This window comes from Musa acuminata, chromosome BXJ2-8 (genome assembly GCF_036884655.1).
Source record: "Musa acuminata AAA Group cultivar baxijiao chromosome BXJ2-8, Cavendish_Baxijiao_AAA, whole genome shotgun sequence".
In the NCBI taxonomy this organism is placed as follows: domain Eukaryota; kingdom Viridiplantae; phylum Streptophyta; class Magnoliopsida; order Zingiberales; family Musaceae; genus Musa; species Musa acuminata.
In genome coordinates this window covers 44,200,330-44,223,393 of record NC_088345.1, presented here as the reverse complement: position 1 = coordinate 44,223,393, position 23,064 = coordinate 44,200,330, and the positions used below count along the sequence as shown (strand labels likewise).

The following is a 23,064-nucleotide window of genomic DNA, read 5'->3' as shown; positions in this document are numbered from 1 at the left end:
ATAGTCAATGATTGCCAGAGTGCTTAACTAGAGAAGCAGATTCATCGGATAATCAATTGGCAGGCGAAGATCTAAATGACATCCGATCGACATAACATTGTTGAGCAAAACTCACATCGAGAACGAGAACTAGTGAAGTTGAGGATTAGTAGAGAGGGGATCGAATGATTGGCTTGACATCGTTAGAGTGTCACTATATAAGAGAGAGAAAGAGAGAATTCTTGTCGGGTCTCGTAGTTCCTATCACAAGTCCGGAGACTTGTATCCTACTAATTTAAAAAATATATAAATTATTTTTCAAATATGCTCGCCTATTATAGTTATCATAATAAAAATATTATTAGATTTACTTAAAAATATTTTAAATAAATTAAATAGAATCAAAATATACAAGAAATAATTTCATATATCATTCAAATATATATTAATAATGACTTAAAGAATAATATTACCTGAATAAAAATTAAAAATTAATTTATTACAATATTTTGACTATCATAATAAAAACACTATAAACCCTACTCAAAAACATTATAAATGATCTAAATAGACTTTTAATTTTAATCAAACTAATTACAAGCCTAAAAATATAATATACGTGTAATGATAATCAAAGAAATATGATATGTTATCATTATAGTTAATAACACTTATAGTATTTTCAGTACATCAATAAAACACTATAAATACTATTGAATAATATTATAGTAATTTAAAATTGATAAAAATGGATAAAAATTTTGACAAATTTTTTTTAAGGGGTACTTAAGATATTTTTAAGTTAGAAGCATTGTTTGAAAAAAAATAAAAAAGGGTACCAATTAGAAAATACTCAAAATATAGGTATTTTTAAAAGATCATCATTTTGTAAAATTACCAATTGCTACGTAAATTTTTTTGGAAATAACCAAAATAAAATATTTAGAATGCTCATACATGTCCAATAACTTTTTTTATGATTATAATAAAATTTGAGAAAAAACCATAATAACCATTTCAATAAGGTTATGTAGCCATTGAACGTCAATGAGAAGCTACCTAATCCAAAATCAAGAAGAAAATTTGAATTTATGATCACTGTGCTATTGTAATGATATGGCAAAATAACATAAACTATGCTTAATTTTACTTCATCCAACAATTCTAAACGACAATGAGAAACCACCTAATCTAAAACCAAAAAGAAAATTTGAATTTATGATCACTGTGTTATTGTAAGATTATGGCAAAATAACATAAGTAGATGTGCATAAAGCAACAAAGTATATACGATATATATATTTCTTAAAAAATAAGAATGTAAGTTTCTGATTAAAAACATACAATAAACTATCCCAATCTTTACTAATTAAGATAGTAAATATTTTTAAAAAATATATTTAAAAAACATCATTGTTATATTAACATTTAAGATGTAAAATATATCAGGCAAGATTTTGAACCCTAGTTTTTAGTAAAAATATATGGTACATTATCACTAAAATAATATTTAAGATATAAAATATATAAGATGAGATCTTGAATCCTTAATCTTTAATAAATTAATTTAATATACTATCATCAAATTAATAAATAACGTCTAATCGATGATAATACTGTAACCATTATAACAATCTTAATCACAAGTGATTAAGAAGTTGGTATTGCAGGAACTATCCTTAAAACATCTGACATCGATTTTATGTATAAAACTCGATATCACATTGGGAGGTTAGGAGCTTCACATCCATAATTCAGCTCTAGTTCGACTCCTTAACACCTCGGATAATTTAAATCTCAAGTCGTTTCCAACGTTATACATGGTAGTGATTGAGACAACAACAAGTAAATTATATGTGTATGTGTAAGAAATCACTGAAACCAACTTGTGTTTCTAAATCATTATAATAGAAACACAATAAAAAACTGATGTGGAAACAAAATAGCGTACCTCCAGCCATTATCGCCAAGAATTTCTGCAGAGGTTTCTTCTTGAACTTTGGTACTTCTCGGCTCAGAACTCTCGCTTTAGATGGTGTAGGAAAGCCTTTCGCTTCAAAGAGATGATTGAGCCCAGGGACCAAAATTCTCATATATATATATATATATATAGATGTTCTCCCATCAAGAACATTTATCATCACCAAATCATAACGTTCAAGAATTAATTCAAATTTGTAACGTTTGGACCATAATTAAGAACTTTAATGATATTAAATATTTAATTTAATAATAACGGTTTCATGCATAAAGAATAAAAAACTGAAATCATTTAAATCATAATAAATGAAGAAATTCATGATAATGAATTATGAATCATAATGAGAACAATTATATTATTATTAAATTAAATATTTAATAATGACGGTTACATTCTCCCACTTGGTCCATACGTTTATCTTAATAATTTGAATTAATTTTTCTTAAACAACTTTCTTAAGAAATAAATACACGAATCATAGCGATAAGTCCTTTAAGAGCGAGTATTATCATCCATGTATCACGATGTATTTAGTTTCTTAATCTTAATATGATAATATTACTTAATGAATAAACCTTATGTTTATTCTTGGTCCAGTAACAATATATTTTCTCAAAATAATATGTACATAAATGAGAAAATTACATAATATATAAGAGTTTCGATATCATTACAAAGTGGAACCAAGTCTCATTTTCTCTACATGATCCTTGAATTTCAGAGGTGGCATGCCAATAATCAAAGGATCAACAATCATCAATTCAGTGCTAATATGCTCAATGACCACTTTCTTTTCCTTTACACGTTCTCTTATGGCTAGATACTTAATGTCGATATGTTTACTTCGACTTCCACTTTTATTGTTTTTAGCCATAAAGACAGCAGCTGAATTGTCACAGAAAATTCTTAATGGCTTAGAAATAGAATCCATGATTCTAAGCCCAGAAATGAAACTCTTAATCCATACACCATGTGAAGTAGCCTCAAAACAGGAGACAAACTCAGCTTCCATGGTAGAAGTAGAAATCAAGGTCTGCTTAGCGCTTCTCCAAGAAATAGCTCTACCGGCCATCATAAAAATATATCATGATGTTGATTTACGAGAATCAACACAACCGGCGAAGTCTAAATCTGAGTAACCAATCACATCCAGATTGTCTGTATGTCTATACATAAGCATGTAATCTTTGGTTCCTTGTAGATACCTCATCACTTTCTTTGCAGCTCTCTAGTGGTCCATACCTGGATTACTCTGATATCGACCTAGCATCCCCACAATAAATGCAATATCAGGTCTAGTACAGACCTGTGCATACATAAGGCTTCCTACGATAGAAGCATATGGGATGTTTTTCATTGATTCCCTTTCAAAGTTGTTCTTTGGGCATTTGTTCAAATTGAACCTATCACCTTTCACAATGGGAGCAACACTTGGTGAACAATCCTTCATCCGAAATCTTTCTAAAAGTTTATCACTATAGGTTTCTTGTGATAGACATAAAATGCCTCGAGGTCTATCTCTATGGATCTTAATGCCAATGACATAAGATGCTTCACCCATATCCTTCATGTCAAAATTTTTAGAAAGGAATTGTTTTACCTTATGCAGCAAACCCTTATCATTGGTTGCAAGCAAAATATCATCTACGTATAAAACAATGAAACATATTTTACTCCCACTAACCTTCTGGTATATGCATTGATCCATGGGATTTTCAACAAATCCGAATGAAGAAATCACTTCATGAAATTTAAAATATCATTGGCGGGAGGCTTGTTTTAAGCCGTATATAGACTTCCTAAGCTTGCAAACCAAGTGTTCACCAACACTAGAGGAGAAACCTTCAGGTTGTTTCATATAAACCTCTTCCTCTAGATCTCCATTTAGAAATATCATTTTCACATCCATTTGTTGTAATTCAAGGTCAAAATGAGCAACTAATGCCAAAATTATACGTAGAGAATCTTTCTTAGATACAGGAGAAAACGTCTCCGTATAATCGATTCCCTCTTTTTGAGTAAATCCCTTTGCAACAAGTCTTGCCTTGTATCTCTCAATGTTGCCTGACGAATCTTTCTTAGTTTTAAAGACCCATTTGAAACTAATAGCTTTTGCTTCATTAGGCAACTCTACAAGATCCCAAACTTCATTGCTCATCATGGAATTCATCTCTTCTTTCATGGCATCATGCCACAAATTTGACTCTTTGCAACTCATGGCTTGTGAAAATATTTCAGGATCATTTTTGGCTCTAATATTATAATCAGATTCTTGTAGATATATAACATAATCACTAGGAATTGCTGATCTTTTATTTCTAGTAGATCTTCTTAATGTTGTACCAATGGTTCATTGAGGAACTTGTGGTTCAACTAGTTGTTCAGGAGCTTGTTGAAATTCCTGAACTGCTTGATCTATTAGAATACTATCAACAACTTGTGGAATTTCAATGATTGGTTATTCAGCACTAGTTTGTACTTGAGGAGTGCTATGAACTATAACCAATCTGTCATTTGACGTGGAAGGTTGAGATTCTATATGATCATGTGTGAAAACTATGTTCTTGAAATGATCGCTCCCACTAATCACATTATCCTCAAGAAATTTAGCGTTTCTTGATTCCACAATCCTAGTTGTGTGAGATGAACAATATAATCTGTAACCTTTGGACTTTTTGGTATATCCAATGAAATACCCACTAACAGTCCTCGGGTCCAGTTTCTTCTCTTGTGGATTATATATCCTGACTTCAGACGGACATCCCTAAATGCGCATATGTCGCAAACTCGGTTTCCAACCTTTCCATAATTCAAATGGTGTCTTTTGGACAGCCTTGGTTGGAACTCGGTTTAATATATACACAATCGTCTTTAGTGCTTCAGTCCACAAGAACTTAGGAAGATTGGAGTTGCTAAGCATACTCTGCACCATGTCTAATAATATTCGGTTCCTTCTTTCTGCAACACCATTCTGGTCTGGAGAACCAGACATAGTGTATTGGGCAACAATCCCATGTTCTTGAAGAAACTTAGCAAAAGGACCATGTGCTTGTCCATTTTCAGTACATCTACCATAATATTCTCCACCCCTATCTGATCTCACAATTTTAATTTGCTTATCACATTGGTTCTCAACTTCAGCCTTAAAGACTTTGAAGGCATCCAATGCTTTATTTTTGTTATAAAGCAAATATATATACATATATCATGAGTAATCATCTATAAAGGAGATGAAGTATTTCTGACTATGTATGTCCATGTCTGGATAACATATATCAGTATGAATTATCTCTAATAAGTCTGAACTCCTAGTAGCACCCTTTTTGGACTTATTGGTCTGCTTTCCCTTTATACAGTCCACACAAGTCTTAAAATGATTAAAATCAAGAGTACTAAATACCCCATCTTTAACTAATCTCTTAATTCTCTCTATGGAGATATGTCCTAATCTCCGATGCCATAATATAGAGGAGTCCTCATTAATATTACACCTCTTAATGCCAGCATGAATATGCATTGAACTTTGAGTATTATCATTTTGTAATAAAATACGGTAAAGACCATCAGACAAAATACCATTCCCAACACAATCAGATTTATGTAATAAACGAAATGATGTATCTTTAAAATTAAAGGAATACCCAAATGGTACGAGTCTGGAAATAGAAATTAAGTTTCATGAGAAATTTGGTATATAAAAGGTTCTTTCCAATTTTAAAACAAAACCACTACTTAAAGTTAAAATGCATGTTCCAATTGCTTTCACATGTGAGCCCATCTTATTTTTTGATAAGATGCTTTGCTCACTTCCCACTGGCTTCCTTAGGTTTTGCATACTCTATAAAGAGTTTGCAATATGGATTGTTGATCCAGAGTCAATCCACCAGGTGTTAATATTAACATTGATCATATTAGATTCATAACATACATATGAGGTTGGTTTACCTTTCTTTTCAAGCCATTGTTGGAATTTCGTGCATTCCTTCTTCACGTGTCCCTTTCTTTTATAAAAGAAACACCTTACTTCTTTCTTGATATCAGCTTGGGGTGGTATTTTACCTTTTCCCTGCTGATGAGCTTTCTGATTGGCTTGATGTTTGTCAGTTTTATTTTTCCCTCGAGTGGTTACTACTAATGCATTCTCACCCAATTCCATCACTAGCCTCTCTTCTTCTTGAACACACATGGTCATTAATTCATTGATTGACCATTTGTCCTTATGTGTATTGTATGAAATTTTAAAAAGGCTATATTGAGGTGGAAGGGTGTTCAGAATATAATGTACCAAGAAGGATTCTGACATATTAACCTCAAGTTTCTTAAGTTGAGCCGCAATATCTCGCATTTGCATTATGTGCTCACGCACACCCTTTATGTTGGTGAGTCTAAGGGATGAAAATTTCATAATAAGGGTACTTGCTAGTGCCTTATCCGAAGTGACGAATTGTTCATCAATAGCTTTTAGCAAGTCTCGGACATTTTCATGCTGGTTAACAGAACCACGTATGCCAACAGTCATATTAGTTTTGATAAACATCACGCCGAGCCGATTGGATTGCTCCCATCGCTCATATAACGTGATCTCAATTGGAGTGCCGGTATTAGTGACTATAGGTGGTTCGTCTTTCCTGATAGCATAATCGATATCCATCCACCCTAAATGGAGGAGAACCCTCTCCTTCCATATCTTATAATTATCACCATTAAGTTCGGGAATATCACATCGAATATCAGAGAAATTAACAGTTTGAGAAACTGCATAAAATCAAACATGCTTATGTCAAAATTTGAAGCTTAATAGACTAAATTACATGTTTTACCAATGTGAAACATGCAAAAAATATTAATCTCATGACATAAAAATTGCCTATGGGCTAAATTATTAATTCAAATAGATTCATATGGTCTTTATGATAAAACTATCAAATTATATTCCAATTCATAATCCCTGTAGGTAAATTATGAAAGTAATATGATATTTTATCCTGATTAATTATATTAAATATAATAAAAGATCTTGTGGATAACAATTATTATACGAAATATAATCAATCACAATATGATGTCTAATTACTTATGTGATCCTTATTTTAACTTTATATATAATTTTAATTAATTAAGGATGCTGTGGTTAATTCTTAATTAATTAAGATTATATGGATCACTAGACATTTTAAACAAAAAAATTTTACTCATAATCATAATTTAATATAACTAAATATGCATACATAATATGAGTATTTTACCAACTAAAATGTTGAAAATGATATTTCCTTATGATTTTCAATAAAAAATATCAAAAAGTTTCCAAGAAAAAACCAAAATCAAATCATTTTCATGGCATAAAAATGAAAACTCTTTCATATCAAGGCAGAGGTCAAAAGGCTCTGATACCCAATGTAAGAAATCACTGAAACCAACTTGTGTTTCTAAATCATTAAAATAGAAACACAATAAAAAATTGATGCGGAAACAAAATAGCGTACCTCCAGCCATTGTCGCCAAGAATTTCTGTAGATGTTTCTTCTTGAACTTTGGTACTTTTCGACTCAGAACTCTCGTTTTAGATGGTGTAGGAAAGCCTTTCGCTTCAAAGAGATGATTGAGCCCAGGGATCAAAATTCTCATATATATATATATATAGATGTTCTCCCATCAAGAACATTTATCATCACCAAATCATAACGTTCAAGAATTAATTCAAATTTGTAATGTTTGAACCATAATTAAGAACTTTAATGATATTAAATATTTAATTTAATAATAACGGTTTCATGCATAAAAAATAAAAAACTGAAATCATTTAAATCATAATAAATAAAGAAATTCTCACAGTAATAAAAAACTGATAATGAATTATGAATCATAATGAGAACAGTAATATTATTATTAAATTAAATATTTAATAATAACGGTTACAATATGTATATATATACAATTAAAATATTATTTTAATGACGTGGACTGCACTTTTCGTGAGTTGTCCCACCCAGCCTTGGCCACAGCCATGCAATGGCTTCCTCAAAACAACATCACGCTAATAGCTGATTGGAAGAGAGACATTCTCACAGCAACACATTTGTCCCACACTATGCCCGAACTCTGAACGATGCTCTCACCTCGTGTATCACACATGCGAAAAGATGGTCCAGCGACAGGATCTGTGCTGCAATGTACCAAATACCCAAGCCTGCCGAAACATTCCATGTGTCAATGGAACCAACAGAAAGCAGCTAGTAGACGATGACTATAAATGCAGGAATGGACCGCATCCCTGACAAGTTATTGTGCGTCGGGCAGGAATGGCAATGGACTAAATCGATCCACCACCGAAGCGATTGGTTAATGTGGAATTATTATGTCGGGAGACCGTATTGGTTGGACCGACTTACCAATCGAACCGAGTGGGATGCTGGTTTGCTTTTGAACCGGCATCGGGATTCCTATCATATCATACATTTGCAACGTTTTAATGGCCATATACGCGTGTGCATCCAAAATTATACGTGCTCACATATATTTATGAAGCAGCAGTATGCACACATATTATTGCAAACTACGGGAACGCGATAACTTATATTTTTATGACTTCCAATTTATTTCATTCAGGTAATTTCGATGGGATGGGCCACTCACGTGCGGTGCCGCCACTAGAGCCTTCTGGCCACGAGAATGCCGACCCCGCCCCGCGTGGCGCCCGCACGTCGCCCGGGCTCTCCCTCACCCACGAAACACGTCACTCGTCTTTAAACCTCTCGCGTCTGTCGCCTTTCAGCGGATCCCTTTGCCCAGCGCGATCCAGCACGTGATGCTCAGGAGCGTACATGTGGCATACGATGGCGTCGGCCGTGGTGGGACAGGATATGAAAGGGCGCTCCCACCAGACTCCGTATAAGACAGAAAGACGTAGCAAACATAGTCTCATCTACGTCAATTTTTGTACACCCAGAGGATGACGCGTGTCAAAATCACACGCAAAAAGCATTTTTTGCATGGTGGACATGGCACGTGGGCGGGAGGGGACTCCTTGGCGGCCGGCGTGCGCCTTCGTTTTGACAGTAGTGACTCTTGCGAAGTTACCAAACTGGTCTGGCGACGTGGCAACCTCGACGAGGGCATTTCGGTCCTTTCACCGAGACAATGAGACACGACGTCCTGCGTCGATGAGAGCATTTGGGTCATTTCACCGATGACACTGAGACACTAAAAAAGGACGAGGTGGGGGCTCAGCAATCTGTGTACGGTCGGGGAGAGCTGTTTCGGGATGGCAAATAGGCTGGTGGAGGCGGGGAGGGAGCCGAAAGGGGCCAAGAACTCGAGCAGTTTCGTGGTCTTCGCTTCATGAAACCATGGAGATTTCGTAAGCCAAAGCCATGCGATGGCCCATGGTTTTGTTCCCCCCCTTCCCTCCTTTATATAACCCCACCTGTCCAATCCTCCCTTGCGCAAGTTCCATTTTTTCCACTGTTCTTCGTGGATCCCGATCCTTAGTTCGAGCTTATCCGCTCCATGTCTGGTCTTTTCCCACTTCTCCGCCGATATTAGATCTCCGGTGCGTGTAAAGCCCGGACCTTGAGACGTCTCGACAATCGCCAACGGCGAAACATTACGTCTTGCAGGCGAGACGGGATGAAGGTGGAGGCGAGCAATGGGGAGGAGGGAAAGCGAGTGGGGGCGAAGCGGAACGGCGAGAGGCTGGTGAGGAAGCAGGGTTGCAGCCGGAGGACCCGGCGGAGGGTGCACGGGGCTTCCACCGCCATCCAGCGGCTGTTCGTGGCCTGCAAGTCGGTATTCAAGGGCCCCGGGACCGTGCCGGAGCCCGCCGACGTCGAGATGCTGCAGCTCCTCTTAGGTATCGTCTCCGAACCTCCTGCTAGCGTTGCTTTGCGCGAATCCGAACCATAATCGTATCTTTCTTGGTCTTTAATACTTGTAGATTCGTTCTTTGATTGCGCTGATACCAACTTGCAGTAAGATTTGATGCATCTACCCATGCTCTGTATTTGAAGGCACGAACTCCAATCCATAAATAATATTTTACTTAACTAGGTTTTTTTATTGGCTTCATGCTTCGGATAGAACTCGATTTATACCCATTTCATACTTCTATGCACACAAAATTTCCCAGTAATCTTCTAGTTTGTATTCATTATCAACATTGAACGCATGCTCTTGCTAAAGTTTGAAGGCCGTGCTTACTGGAAGTTCTAACCATGTGAGATTCTATCTATCTCCAGATAAAATGAGACCAGAAGATGTTGGGCTAAGCACGGACATTCTCTTCTTTAAGTCCAAAAGTTCTTCCAATGGAACTCCAAGGATCACATATGCCACCATACATAAATGCGACAACTTTTCGGTAAGACTTGCCCCCTTGATGGCACCATGCTTTGCTTACCATGAGAAATTGCACTCTTAGCAAGATGCATTTGTTGGATATGATGACATATAGATTCCTAAACAAGCATTAAGAATTTATCGGGAAGTTCCCTTTCTTTGATGAAGGTGCCTTTAGCATGCGGGGTAGAATGTTCTTGTTTTTTGATACATTCATTCATGTTTCCTTGCAGATGTGTATATTCTTCTTGCCCCCAACAGCAGTTATTCCTCTTCATAATCACCCTGAGATGACTGTTTTCAGCAAGCTACTATTGGGATCGATGCATATAAAATCATACGATTGGATCGATCCCGATAAATCAAGTATCTCCGCATCCTCAGCTAAAAGTGAGCTCCCATTCGCTCTCTCTGATTCCATCTTACCAAATTCTCAATCCATGGCAATGTGTGGTATAATTTGCAGTGAGGCCGGCAAAGCTGGTGGTCGATTCCGATTTCACTGCACCTTGCAACACCTCCATTCTTTATCCAACAACTGGGGGAAACATCCATACCTTCACAGCCATCACACCCTGTGCTGTGCTCGATGTTCTTGGACCCCCTTACTCAAAGGAAGACAATCGCGACATAACGTATTATCGCGATCATCCCTACACGAAATATTTAGGTAAGCAATGATCAGCTCCTACGAATAGATGCATGTTGCTCGACTTTGTTCTTTGCTTGTGGATTCTGATTCCTACTGCCCAATATATGCATCTTAGTTGACACTACAATGGACTTGTAATAAATAACAGTATCCATGTTTTGCAAACAGTATCAATGTTTGCAAACATTGCAAACATCTTTTCCTTTAGAATTTGTTTCTCCTACTGTTTGAAAACCATGTGGTTCTTTGACTTCACCAGTTTCATAATACTGACTATGATTCCTGTCTTTAATGCTAATGTATTATTTTGGACTTCACCCAACTATTTTTCCAGGCTACTACTGCCATGCATAATGTCACTGATTAATCTGTTTGTTTGGTGCTGATTGAACAAGACAGATGATTTCTGTTCGTTTATAAAGTCTTATGGACCTTGTGCAGATGATGCCACTGACCAAAGTGGAGAGGAGAAACATGATCTGGGATGGCTGGAAGAGATTGACATTTCCAAGGATTTAGAGATGGATGGCGTAAAATACCTGGGCCCACCTGTCATTGATGGTTGACCAAAGTTCCAACCAGGATTTAGTTGCCATCCCCCATAGGTTTTTCCTGGTGCGAGTTTGATGTCAGGGTGTGTAAAGCCAGAACTATTTTTTAGGTGATTGCGTCAATTTTATTCCTCTTTCTGGTCTGTCACTTGTCGATTCTCATTAACTCAGTGTCGTGAACAATTTTTTTCTTGGTTTTGATGAGATTCACTCCATATGGAATTTGTGACAAACATATGTTCATCGTCATCATAGAAAAATAATCTCAGTTCATGGAATCAACCCAAACAATGAGGAAAGAGATTGTGAACCAAATCTAAATTTGGCTACAGTCAACAGTCAGCAGAACCATGAGAAACGTATCATCCACCGGAGTTCATGTTTCTTCTGACGGCAGCCTGCCGACACAGCAGGAGCTTCCACAGAAGCAAGGTAGACCCTGCTTTGTAAGATCAGCAACTCCGTAGCTGAAGGTGAGTTCTTCACCATCAACCACATCCTTGGCAGCAAAGAAACAGAGTCGCGGAAGCAATGACCCAGAGTTCCTGACCAGGACTGTCGAGAGATTGCCACCATCGCACGAGTGATTGACGAATCGAGCTATGTTTCCCACCTTAGTAGCATCGATGTTGACTCTCAAGCATGCTTTGCCTGATGGAAGATGCTCTCTTACAACCAGAAGGGCAGGATGAAGCCAACCACCACATGCAAGCTCATCGTAAGTTCGCTGCCTCCTCCTTGCTTCTTCTGTCGTCAAGAACTCACCTACACAGAGCAAAATCATTGTCCAATGACAGAGAAGCAGCGAAAATAGGATAAGAAGCCCATACCGGCATATTCACAAACAAATTGCCCTCTATGGATGAACTGAGCAGCGTGCAATCCCCAACCCTTATTCCTATCTTTAATGATCCTCAATTTAACCGAAACCCCTCTCTGAGTCAATCGATTCACGCACTCAACTCCACAAGAACAGTTTGTCCCGCACTCTGTCATCAGATCTGTTCCGTTTCCGGCATTGAAACTTGAGAAAGATCCCATCTTGGGGCTCGAACACGGGCAGCGACCGTAATCCCCGACTGCCAGAGGAGCGCACACGTTGCAGCCGCAACCGGCGCCGCTTCCCGTGATCGGGGACTCGAAGACCGCCAGAGAAGAAGCATCCAAGATTCGATTTTTATCGGGGTCTCCGCCCCACGGCTGGGCGGAGGGAGCCGGTGAGGACAAGGCGAGGACGGGGAATCGGGTGTAAAGGAAATACGAGTAGGGTTGACCATCGCCCGTGGGGTCGAGGAAAGGGATGGAGTGGCGCTCTAGGCCGCGGGTGGCATCGGACGCGCGTCGGGAGGAGACGGATTTAGCTACGCGGCCGAGGGCCTTACAGGTGGAGGCGGCGGCAGCTAGGTCCGGCGGCGGAAGCCACGGTAGGACGAGCTCCGCCCATTGCCGAAGGTCCGCTCCCCCGCGGGTTCTCCTCATGGATCTTAAAATGTTACCGGCTCTGAATAGCGATAGAAGTATTGGCCCTAATATTACACTGATTTATGCGACCATACGCTCAATAAATGTATATTTGTGCATACAACATTGGGAAAATCATCCGATCCTGACCCGAGTTGGATTTGAGTCGCTCGCAAACTCAAACCCGGTCCGAGTCAAGCTCACGAGTCGGTGCGTCACGAGTAAGCAAATCCACCGTCACGAATGCCCATAGGGGGCGGTCACCTCCACGCTTTCGTCTCTCGTTTGTCTAGGAAGAGAGGAGACGATCTCGGAGAAGAGGGCGATGAAGGGTTCCACCACCTCTCCTTCCCCTTTTTTTGTCCTCCACCTCCTTCTCTCCCTTCTCTCTCACGACTCTCTGCTGGTCCTCGCTTCGAGCGATGAAGCGCCTCTCCAAGGTACGTACGCTTCCATCCCCTTCAGTAAGCGATAAAAGTTGTTCGCCTGCCTTAGAAACCTCGCGGATGGACGATTCGAATGGTGTCCTCCTTGTTAGGCGGATCTTTCGAGTGGTTTTATGCATTCTAGGGTTTTCTGTTTCCGCTGATATTTGCATTTGTTTGAGTACTATATCAAACACCCGAAATCCAAAATGGTCTCTCCCATTTTTTGAATTCTGCCTGCGGATTCTCATCAAAGAAGTGCTCTTTGTTGGAAGTTTGGTAACGTGTCATTCAATGTCGTTGCCATCGGTAAGCATTCAACCGGATCGCTCTAGTGTTTCGTTCACTTGGCTTTCTGTTCTTTCATAAATGTGCATGTTCTTCTTTTTCTTCGAACTACTGATAGAAAGATAAACATTCTTCTGGGGTATTTACAAGAACCTTGGAAGTTTGGTAACGTGTCATTCAATGTCGTTGCCATCGGTAAGCATTCAACCGGATCGCTCTAGTGTTTCGTTCACTTGGCTTTCTGTTCTTTCATAAATGTGCATGTTCTTCTTTTTCTTCGAACTACTGATAGAAAGATAAACATTCTTCTGGGGTATTTACAAGAACCTAAGGGAAGGTTGTCTTGTGATGGCAATTACAATTTCATTATGCTACTTATGTTTCCTTGAACTATCCTGTTTGTTATTTTAGCTGCATTTTGGTTGGAGTCATTATTTACATACAAATGTCCTATTTGATGCAGACATTAATTTGGAAAATCCAGTTTTAGAATTCAGTTCATTGCCATACGCTGGACATTCATGTCAGCGGGTTCGTGTGACTGGCATGTCAAGGTTGAACCTCAAGTCATATGCCAGTTCTGTACGTGTTGCTTTGAAGGTTTCAGAATCCATTCCTGAAAGACTTGGAGGAAAGATACGAGTTTGCTTCCATTGGTTAGCATCTGACATTTCCATCTCGGATGAAATCCAGAGTTAAAACAATTTGTTAGAAAAATATTGTTTTCATGTTTTGGAACTCATTGCAGGAATGCTTCTACTAGTTTATGTCAATGTGAGGAGGAGAAGTGGGAATCTCTTCGAGACAACCAATGGAGTTCAGTGATATCACCCTATGATGACAGATATATTGATGTTAAAATTATTGATAAAATATCTACTTCCTTGGCAGTTTCTCTCGAGGAAGGTTAATCATTCTTTTCCTAGTTGTATTGTCACTTTCTGTGATGAAATGCATATAATACATTTGAACTTGTTTTTGTTTTATCATCAAATAACATAAGCTTCAGAGCCCACCCTTTTTTTTTTGGCACTTGCAGAGCTTCAACAGTGGCGCCTGGTTTGCCTTGGTTTTGGATTTCTCTTGCTGCTCATGGCACCTACTGTCAGCAATTGGGTGCCTTTCTATTACAGCAGTTCAATGGCCTTAGGAGTTCTTCTTGTTGTTTTGATCATTCTGTTTCAGGTACTTTGCGGATTAATATTTGAATGTGATTCCACCAACTTGGAAATTGGACATCTCTAGATTTGTAGGCCATGAATCTAAATTGTGAAACTAATAGAATAGATTTTTACATGTTAAGTTGCGCTATGGAATCTTGTTGGCAGATCATTATAAAGAATTAATCATAAGTTTCATATGCTTTTTTGCTGCATGTATGGGTAAGTTTGGACTTGGTTTCAGTCAAGAATAAATGCAGTAAACTGATAGATAGTAATCTTTAGCTAGATTGGAGATATCAATGGATCCATTGTATCTTAGAAAATGGGAACTTATGGCCACAAAATGGAGAAAATTGAGGGATAGGTTTGAAAATGGATTCTGGTAATCTTGGTGAAATATCCAAGGGATGTTTAACATGGAAAGTGGAACTGAGTTTATTGATGCAAGTGGTTAATTCTGCATAATTTGATGTTTGTATAAGAGATGTTTGTTATAAAGCTTTTGACAGGAACGATGCTGTATTTACTGACTTTTCATGTTCCTGGTCCTATAAATATCATTTTAGAATCATTCAATTACACATATGATGTGTCTTTTGGTTATAACCTATACTATTACTGGTATCTTAATATAATAAGCTAGTTGTAAAAGTTTTAGTGGTATGATCCTGGTTTATTCTTGGATCGGTTGGACTATAGCTGTTTCAGGAAACAATGCTTGTCTGTTTTCACCTTTGCTACCTGTTTTCTTCTTCAAGAGTCTTGTGTTAAGAACAATACATACTCACCATGATCCTTATTGGGTATTTTATGTGAGTAAGCAGGGTTGTGTAGTTTTTATTTGTAGAATTTGTAAGTTCTTATTTGCTTGCAAAGGTAATTTATATATCTTAGGTCATCCTGAAGGTGGTGGTTCTCACTAATTTCTTGGCTTACGTTATATTTTACTTATGATACTGATTAATAGAGTGACAATTTTACATTTTGCTCTGTTGTTTAAAATATGTTGACCCATTTTTTGCATGCATGATATAGGGGATGAAGTTACTACCCACAGCCAGGAAAAACTTCCTATACTTCACAATCTATGGATCTGTTGTAAGGGTTTCCTTCCATGCTATTGCCCAATTTTGCTTTTACATGCTTTAAATTTTTACTACGGCAAACTTTATTTATTCCAAAATATTTTCCTCTGGATAAAGCCCTGCATACTTTTGTGTTTCTTGCAGCTGGGTGTTGGTTCATTTATTGCACGCTACTTCTCCACAATTGTCAATTCTCTTCTTGTTACTTTTGGCTTGAGTGAAGAGTTGCATAATCCTGTAAGCATTTATTTTCATTATACTGTTAATATGGAGTTTTAGTACTATGCTTTGGGGAAATTCTGTATGACTGTCTTGCCCTTTGTTGATTCATTTTTCATTTTAGTGCTGCTTGTGTACTAGTGTATGAAAGATTGTAACACAGATATTTCAAATTGCTTTTCTTATTAATATCATGTATGTCTCAGTTAGGGCACTTGCAGGATACATCTTGTATGCATGCTATATATATTTATCAGGTATTTTAGGATACTTAGGTATATTTGGTGGACATTTTCGGGAACTCATGTGTTTTGTTAATAATGATCTTTTGACTATAGATGAGACAATTATATGTTTGTATCAATTATTTATATTTTGAACATAATAAAATATTGACCATAATTCATTTATTTGCTTTTGTACTCGGAATCCATGCTGAACCTTTACAATAGAAATTTTCAGTAGAAGTGATCATACCAACATCACAGTGATCTTAGCAATGGAAGTGATTACACCAACATTTTCAGTAGAAGTGATCACAACAACCTTTACAATAGCAATGGAAGAGTCAAAGAGGATGAGATGAGAGAAGAGAAGAAGAGAGAAAGAGGAATGGAAAAGACTTGAGGAGAAGGGACTGGAAAGGAAAAGAGAAAACAGAAGAGAAGATGAAGGGAAAAATTAATATTTTCAATAGTATTATAAAAATTTAACATGTTTCAAATTACGATAAATGCATCTTAGATCATATTAATATATAAATGTTTATCTCCAAACATTTTGTTTATCCCTGTACTGTATTTTAGACTTGATTTCCTTTAAATTGTATCTAAATATATTAAATTAGAGTTTAAGCCATGTCAACCTTTAGGGTCTGTATCACATCCAACATTTCATATGCAAGTCCGAGCAACATAGTTGATTTCTGATCGAAGCTCACATGTGCTTGATTATTTTAACAGCAAATTTTTAGTTGACGCCAGCCTTTATGGTAGTAGAAGTTGTTTGATATCTGCTTACATTATCATGAATGTTATTAGTTTTAACACCTCTTAGAATGTCTTTGGCCTTGAACTTTTATTTGCTAACACCTCTTACAATGTTTTTGGCCTTGAAGTTTTATTTGCTAATTTCTCTCAATTACAGGTTTCAGTTTTTATAGTAGTGGGAGTAATCTTGTCAGGAGCAGCTTTGGGTTACTGGATAGTGCGAAAATTTGTCCTTTCTGAAGATGGAACTGTAGATGCTGGCATAGCACAGTTTGTGAAGTGGGCAATGCGTTTTACTGGGGTTGTAGTTATCCTCCAGGTATGTTCTTCATGATCAATTCATGCATCATGCCTTAAGCTGTATGTTATTTCTTGAAATGGTTCATTTATGTAGTAAGCCAACTTTTGCAGTATCTTTATGTGTTAGTTGCTTCAGATTGTCCATTAAAAATTGTGCATTTTTTTGTAACAACAAGTTTGTTCGAAAATAGACTTTACCATTTGGTAGTATTAAGGGTGAACATGTCATCACAATCTAATGTAAGATTTGATGCCCCACAACCCAATTGCCACGGTGGATTCAGTAGATTAGCAACCACTATGATTTTGATATACTAGGTATTCTTATTTGAGGATGGTGTCAAGTGAGTCTTGTTGGACTAGCAAGGAGAGACATGATACAACCGTGTGGCAAGTGACATGCCAAAAAGAGGCTAGCACATTTTTGGCATGCAATGTGGCATGGTCTTATTCAATTGGAGGATTTTATATATGCAGCCTCCAGAATCTTTTTTCTTGGTCTATTGTTGTGGGGCATGAAATTGATCTCCTTTTGAGAGTTCAAAGCTCTGATCTCTCTTTTCTATTTTGCTAAGTGCTCAAGAATATGCTTGGCTGCTTGATTATATGATGAGTTGCTTGATTGGTGTTCATTCAGTAAGCTTTCCTACTCTTTGATCATCTGATTCCTTTTTGTTTTTTTTACCCTTGAATTTGTGAAATGTTCATCATTAACTACTTGTCCTGTAATCTAGAACTATGAAGACATGAATTCTTTTTGTCAGTATTACTGGTAAACTAAAACCTAAGCATTCTGAAGAAGTTTTGAGTGCGGAACTATCCCTATCTTGAAAGTGCTGACCTTGTATGTTGTTGGAACAATATTGAATGTTGAGTGCGTACTTATTGATGTTGTTGGAACAATATTGAATGTTGAGTGCGGACTTATTGACCAATAATTCATGTGAAGGTCCATCTTTTAAGTGTATCAAGCTTTACTTGTGTTCTCTCTCATTTCTATCCTTGCTAATGTTTTTCTGACGTGAGAGGCTTGCCTTAAACTATTGAATAGGAAAACATGCAGTTCATATATTAGGAAAAAGATGGAGGAATTGTGGTAAAATAATCCTACCATGATCAAACATCCCATCAACAATGCATGTTTTCATCATCTCCACTCTTACTAGCTATTTACTTTATCTAATTGTCTGCTAAACATTTACCTTTGTTAACTTTTCTTTCTAGAGCACTCTTGATGTCCCTTTGGCATTGGCTGCGTTGGCTGTTTGTTGGAACTTCAGTTCTCTTATCAATTCGAAGAAGTGGTAAGTACAATTACAAATAGTTTTGTCAAGATTATGCTGTGTTCAACACACTGAAAAACATGGTTTTCCTTCAGGCGGCAAGCACCAGTGAAGAATCGTAGTCTATGGCAGCAAAAGGCTAGGCAGTCACCTTATAATAGGCAGGCTGAATTCTTGAGTCCTATATCTAAGAAAGAGCCCGGAAGGGCATTTTGGGGAAGCTCGAGCCCATTTTCTTTGTCTCTGTCACCGTATCAAGGTACAATTAGATATAAGCATTGCTGGGGTGTTCTTATTCATACATGTTCTGCACCTCTGCAAGAACATCTTTCTCTATGCAGTAATACATGGTTGGAAGGACTTTCATTTTGCGGTTGGATCACTGCACCTTCATTGTTTACAGAGTTGAGACTTCAAGATGCTTGTTCACTACATATCAAAGCATCTTGCCCGAGCATGTCTGCATTTAGTTGATACTAGCATGTTTTGACTATCGCAAAATTGATGGCACTTGGAAGCCCTCTTTTATTTGTATGTAATAATCCAGGGTCCATGAGTTCTGAGTTTTCATATTTGTTTCAGCAGGAAAGAGCTACTCATCCTCCAGGCAAGGGAGACAGCAGAACAAGGACTACTACTCAACCTATCATAATCTGCCAGTAAGAAAGTTCTCCAAGAAAGACTGGGATAACTTCACACGCGAGTCGACCAACACAGCCCTAACAGAATGGGCGTTGACCCCCGACGTTGCCAAATGGATTGCTGAGAATGCTCACCGCATGCGGCTTGATCAAGGCAGCAGCTCCGGGGAGACCATGGAGAGCTCATCGGGTTCATCCGAAGAAACTGTCTTGGAGAATGGGAGTGGGCTAAGTTTCTTCAAGTGGTTATGATTATGAATTCAGCTGGGCGCAGTATCCTAAATGTCATTATGACATATGGATGAAACCTGACTTCCTACTCGTGTTAGTGCTGATAGACTTAGGTTAGGCTAACCATCTTATTTTGGAAAAAAATGATTTGCATGTCAAAAGCCAGAGGATCAGTGTAGGATCATTGTTGTGAAATATACGGTTTATAAAACGGCTGTGGTTGATTTAATGATCAGTGTAGGAGAACATGATGCTGTTTTGGGATGTCAGAAAAGAGGGAAAAAAACTAAGAAATTTTAGGTACGATTCATGTATTTGACTTTGCACTCTAATCTCTGTGTAATGTGAATTTCCTGTAAGCCTTTTTGTCTCTAAAAATTTTAGGTGAAAATAATTAATTTCTCCCACTTTTTTTGCAAGTCTCGATGGATTTTTTTATTCTTTTGGGGTGTGTCGTATCATCATCTAATCTTTTCTATGGTAAGGCCCTCTTGTGAAACATTCATGTCTCTTGGTATGTACTTGGAATCTTTCTATTTCATTCTTTATATGTATAATATGTGGATTTCCTTAAAAGTCAAGAAAAATGCAAGATTAAAAATATAAGATGACATGTTCACACATGTCCTCTTTTTTCTTTATCCTTTTTTAGTGGAATAAACAATTTCTTGCACCTCACATGTCCAAAATGTTCTCCAATAGGCTGATGCTTCTGATGCCCACATGACAAAGAAGGAGATCAGGAAAACAGTAACACTGGATTTGATTCCTCGAGCTTCATGCACAAGAAATCAAGGCATGTGTTCTCTCTTAAATGCAGACAAACCACAAGATTCTAAGCATTTACCACTGCTCCATCTTGATGTGGCCTGCCCACTGAATCTTAAAGATAAAAAAGGGAACTGATGGAATTGTAAATTTCGGAAGGATATATCTCTAATTCAACACAAAAAAGTTTGGACTCGAAAGGTCTAAATCTAGAATTCAAACCAAAGTGGGAGTTGAAACCTTTCTTCTTCCCTTCCTTCTTGCGTGCTTTACCCTTTCATCTATCGTGTTGAATCTTCTTGCATTTACGTGGCAGCTTCCGGTGGTTGGCCGCAAAATCCCCCAAATCAATTAAATTAAATAGTAGTAGTAGTTCATGCCTTCCTGCCTCGGTACTTTTGCTCTTAAATAAATCTTGCAGATTGACTTGGACTCCTCCAAGGAAACTTCCTAAACGATATACGCTTCTTACGCCATCAAATGAACCCACATGATCCCAACCATTGATTACTCTCGCAACTTGTCCTGTTTAGGGTATCTCTTTGGGGTTCTTGCAGTTGGAGTCCTCGAATCATTGCTCAAACTTGGAACTCTCTTCACAGAAACAGGTCTTCTTTGACCATGTGGCCTTTTCCCACCACCTCTCCTTCATCCATCTTAGCATCCACGGGTCACCTCTCTCTCATAGTTGCATACCAGCCAATGTTGGTGCCATGTAGAATTCGAGACATGGCCTTCAATGGTCTCTACCTCAACTGTTCCTTCCTGCTGCTTCTGACACTCCTTGTTCTCGCAGCTCATCTCGGTTCCTCCCCTCGAAGCCTTCGCCAACCCATCAAACAAGATGGTTGCGAAGGCCTGCGCAGGATCAACGACCATGAAGCCATTTGCTCCTACCTCAAGACACATGAGCAGGCCTGTGTGCCCCAAGGCTTCATAGATTACCTCCGAATCTTTTACTGCGCTTCCGGCGGCTGCCCTCCTCTGGGTTACGCTCTTCTCCTCCTGTGGCTGTTGCTGCTCTTCTACTTGCTGGGGAACACCGCTTCCCATTACTTCTGCTCGTCCTTAGGGGGCCTGTCGGGGGTGCTGAGGCTGCCTCCTACCATTGCCGGCGTCACGCTGTTGTCCCTCGGCAACGGCGCGCCGGACGTCTTCTCGAGCATCGTGTCCTTCGCGGGCTCTGGCGTCGGCGACGTCGGCCTCAGCAGCGTGCTCGGCGGCGCATTCTTCGTTTCGAGCGTGGTGGCGGGGATCATCAGCATCGCCGTGGGCTCTCGGTCCGTCGCCATCGACCGGTCCAGCTTCATACGTGACCTCTGCTTCTTCCTCCTGGTGCTGAGCTCCCTGCTCGCCATATTGATCGTTGGCAAGATCGGTGTTTGGGGCTCCATGGCCTTCGCGTCCCTCTACATTGCGTATGTTGTTCTAGTGTGGGCAGGGCATTACTGCAAGGAGAAGCAGAGCGAACTGGTGGTGCCGATTCTTGATGGCCTTATGGTGGAAGAAGAAGAAGACACCGTAGCGAAAGATGTCGAAGAAGGTGTTCGACCAAATGCGAAGTCCCCGGTCTCACAGTACCTGAGCTGGTTTCTGTATCTGCTAGAGATGCCACTAAATCTGCCAAGAAGACTCACAATACCAGATGTGTCCGAGGAGAGATGGTCAAAGCCATTTGCAGTTGCTTCAGTGAGCCTATCCCCACTCTTCTTGGCAACTATTTGGATCTCCCAAAGAGGAGAAGTAGGCTCAGAAGAGAGGATTACAACCTATGTTCTTGGTAGCGTGGCGGGGATGGTGCTGGGGATCATTGCAATTGAGACCACTGAGAAGTCTGCACCTCCAAAGACATGCCTGCTGCCTTGGCTTGCAGGTGGGTTCCTGATGAGTGTGATCTGGTCTTACATGATAGCAGGGGAGCTAGTGGCACTGCTGGTGGCCATTGGTGACATAGCTGGGATCAGCCCTCTGGTTCTGGGATTCACTGTCTTGGCATGGGGCAACTCACTGGGGGACCTGATTGCCAATGTTGCATTGGCAGTCAGTGGTCGAGGGGATGGAGTTCAGATTGCCATCTCTGGGTGCTATGCTGGTCCAATTTTCAACACATTGGTAGGCCTGGGTGTGTCCCTTGTGCTGGCTTCTGGGGCTTCACACCCCTCTCCCTTTGTAGTCCCTCAGGATAGAGCTATCTTTGAGACACTAGGGTTCCTGATAGGAGGTCTGCTGTGGGCTCTTCTCATGCTGCCAAGGAGGAAGATGAAGCCAGACAGGGTGCTGGGCATTGGACTGTTGGCTATCTACTTGACATTTCTGTGTTGGAGGCTCTTTGAGAGCCTTCAGCTGGTGAAACTTGGAATGCCTCTCAACGTGTAACAAGCCATTCTGATGCTCTTAATTGGAGGCTATGTGCTGATTGATATAGGATATACAAATGTATACTGCTGCTATACTAATTTAAATATCTGATTCTGCTGAGTTTGGGAGTCCAACAATGACAATGATGCTCATTTCATGTTCTAGTCCTCTGCAGTGGAAATATATCAAGGAGAACATTCCTTAGCTTATAGTCTGTTGAGCTTGCACATGTTAGAGTAATAACTCATCCATGCTTCTGGAGAGGAAGGAGAAGTGTTAGGTGATAAGGCAGCTATTGTTTCAGTCAATCAGAAAAAGATGGAGTCTATTGAGGAATGCTACTGTGTTTCTCC

General features: G+C 38.9%; 4 protein-coding genes across 5 annotated transcripts; 3 read left to right on the top strand and 1 right to left on the bottom strand.

The window, feature by feature from the left end:
* The first annotated feature begins 9,212 nt into the window (after positions 1-9,212).
* LOC103995095 (plant cysteine oxidase 2) lies at positions 9,213-11,704 on the top strand. Its single transcript, XM_009415604.3, has 5 exons — positions 9,213-9,812; positions 10,198-10,319; positions 10,531-10,687; positions 10,764-10,967; positions 11,391-11,704. The coding sequence occupies exons 1-5, from the start codon at positions 9,590-9,592 to the stop codon at positions 11,513-11,515; spliced, it is 831 nt and encodes a 276-aa protein (XP_009413879.2). The 5' UTR covers positions 9,213-9,589; the 3' UTR covers positions 11,516-11,704.
* A 45-nt stretch (positions 11,705-11,749) lies between these two features.
* Positions 11,750-13,105, bottom strand: LOC135619576 (histone-lysine N-methyltransferase SUVR3-like). Its single transcript, XM_065121714.1, has 2 exons — positions 12,331-13,105; positions 11,750-12,265 (listed from the first exon to the last, which is right to left on the bottom strand). Exons 1-2 carry the CDS (start codon positions 12,977-12,979, stop codon positions 11,877-11,879), a joined length of 1,038 nt encoding a protein of 345 aa, XP_064977786.1. The 5' UTR covers positions 12,980-13,105; the 3' UTR covers positions 11,750-11,876.
* Positions 13,106-13,108: 3 nt separating this feature from the next.
* LOC103995093 (uncharacterized) lies at positions 13,109-19,944 on the top strand. 2 transcript variants are annotated; one of them, XM_018830388.2, is made up of 10 exons: positions 13,109-13,401; positions 14,138-14,330; positions 14,423-14,580; positions 14,714-14,859; positions 15,873-15,935; positions 16,067-16,159; positions 17,288-17,449; positions 18,655-18,734; positions 18,809-18,972; positions 19,299-19,944. In XM_018830388.2, the coding sequence occupies exons 1-10, from the start codon at positions 13,287-13,289 to the stop codon at positions 19,604-19,606; spliced, it is 1,482 nt and encodes a 493-aa protein (XP_018685933.2). In that variant the 5' UTR covers positions 13,109-13,286; the 3' UTR covers positions 19,607-19,944. The 2 variants fall into 2 exon arrangements, with proteins under 2 accessions (XP_018685933.2, XP_009413876.2); XM_009415601.3 differs by having other exon boundaries at positions 19,296-19,944.
* A 1,058-nt stretch (positions 19,945-21,002) lies between these two features.
* LOC103995096 (cation/calcium exchanger 1-like) lies at positions 21,003-22,831 on the top strand. The gene has a single exon (XM_009415605.3). The coding sequence runs from the start codon at positions 21,056-21,058 to the stop codon at positions 22,727-22,729; it is 1,674 nt and encodes a 557-aa protein (XP_009413880.2). The 5' UTR covers positions 21,003-21,055; the 3' UTR covers positions 22,730-22,831.
* The last annotated feature ends 233 nt before the right edge of the window (positions 22,832-23,064 follow it).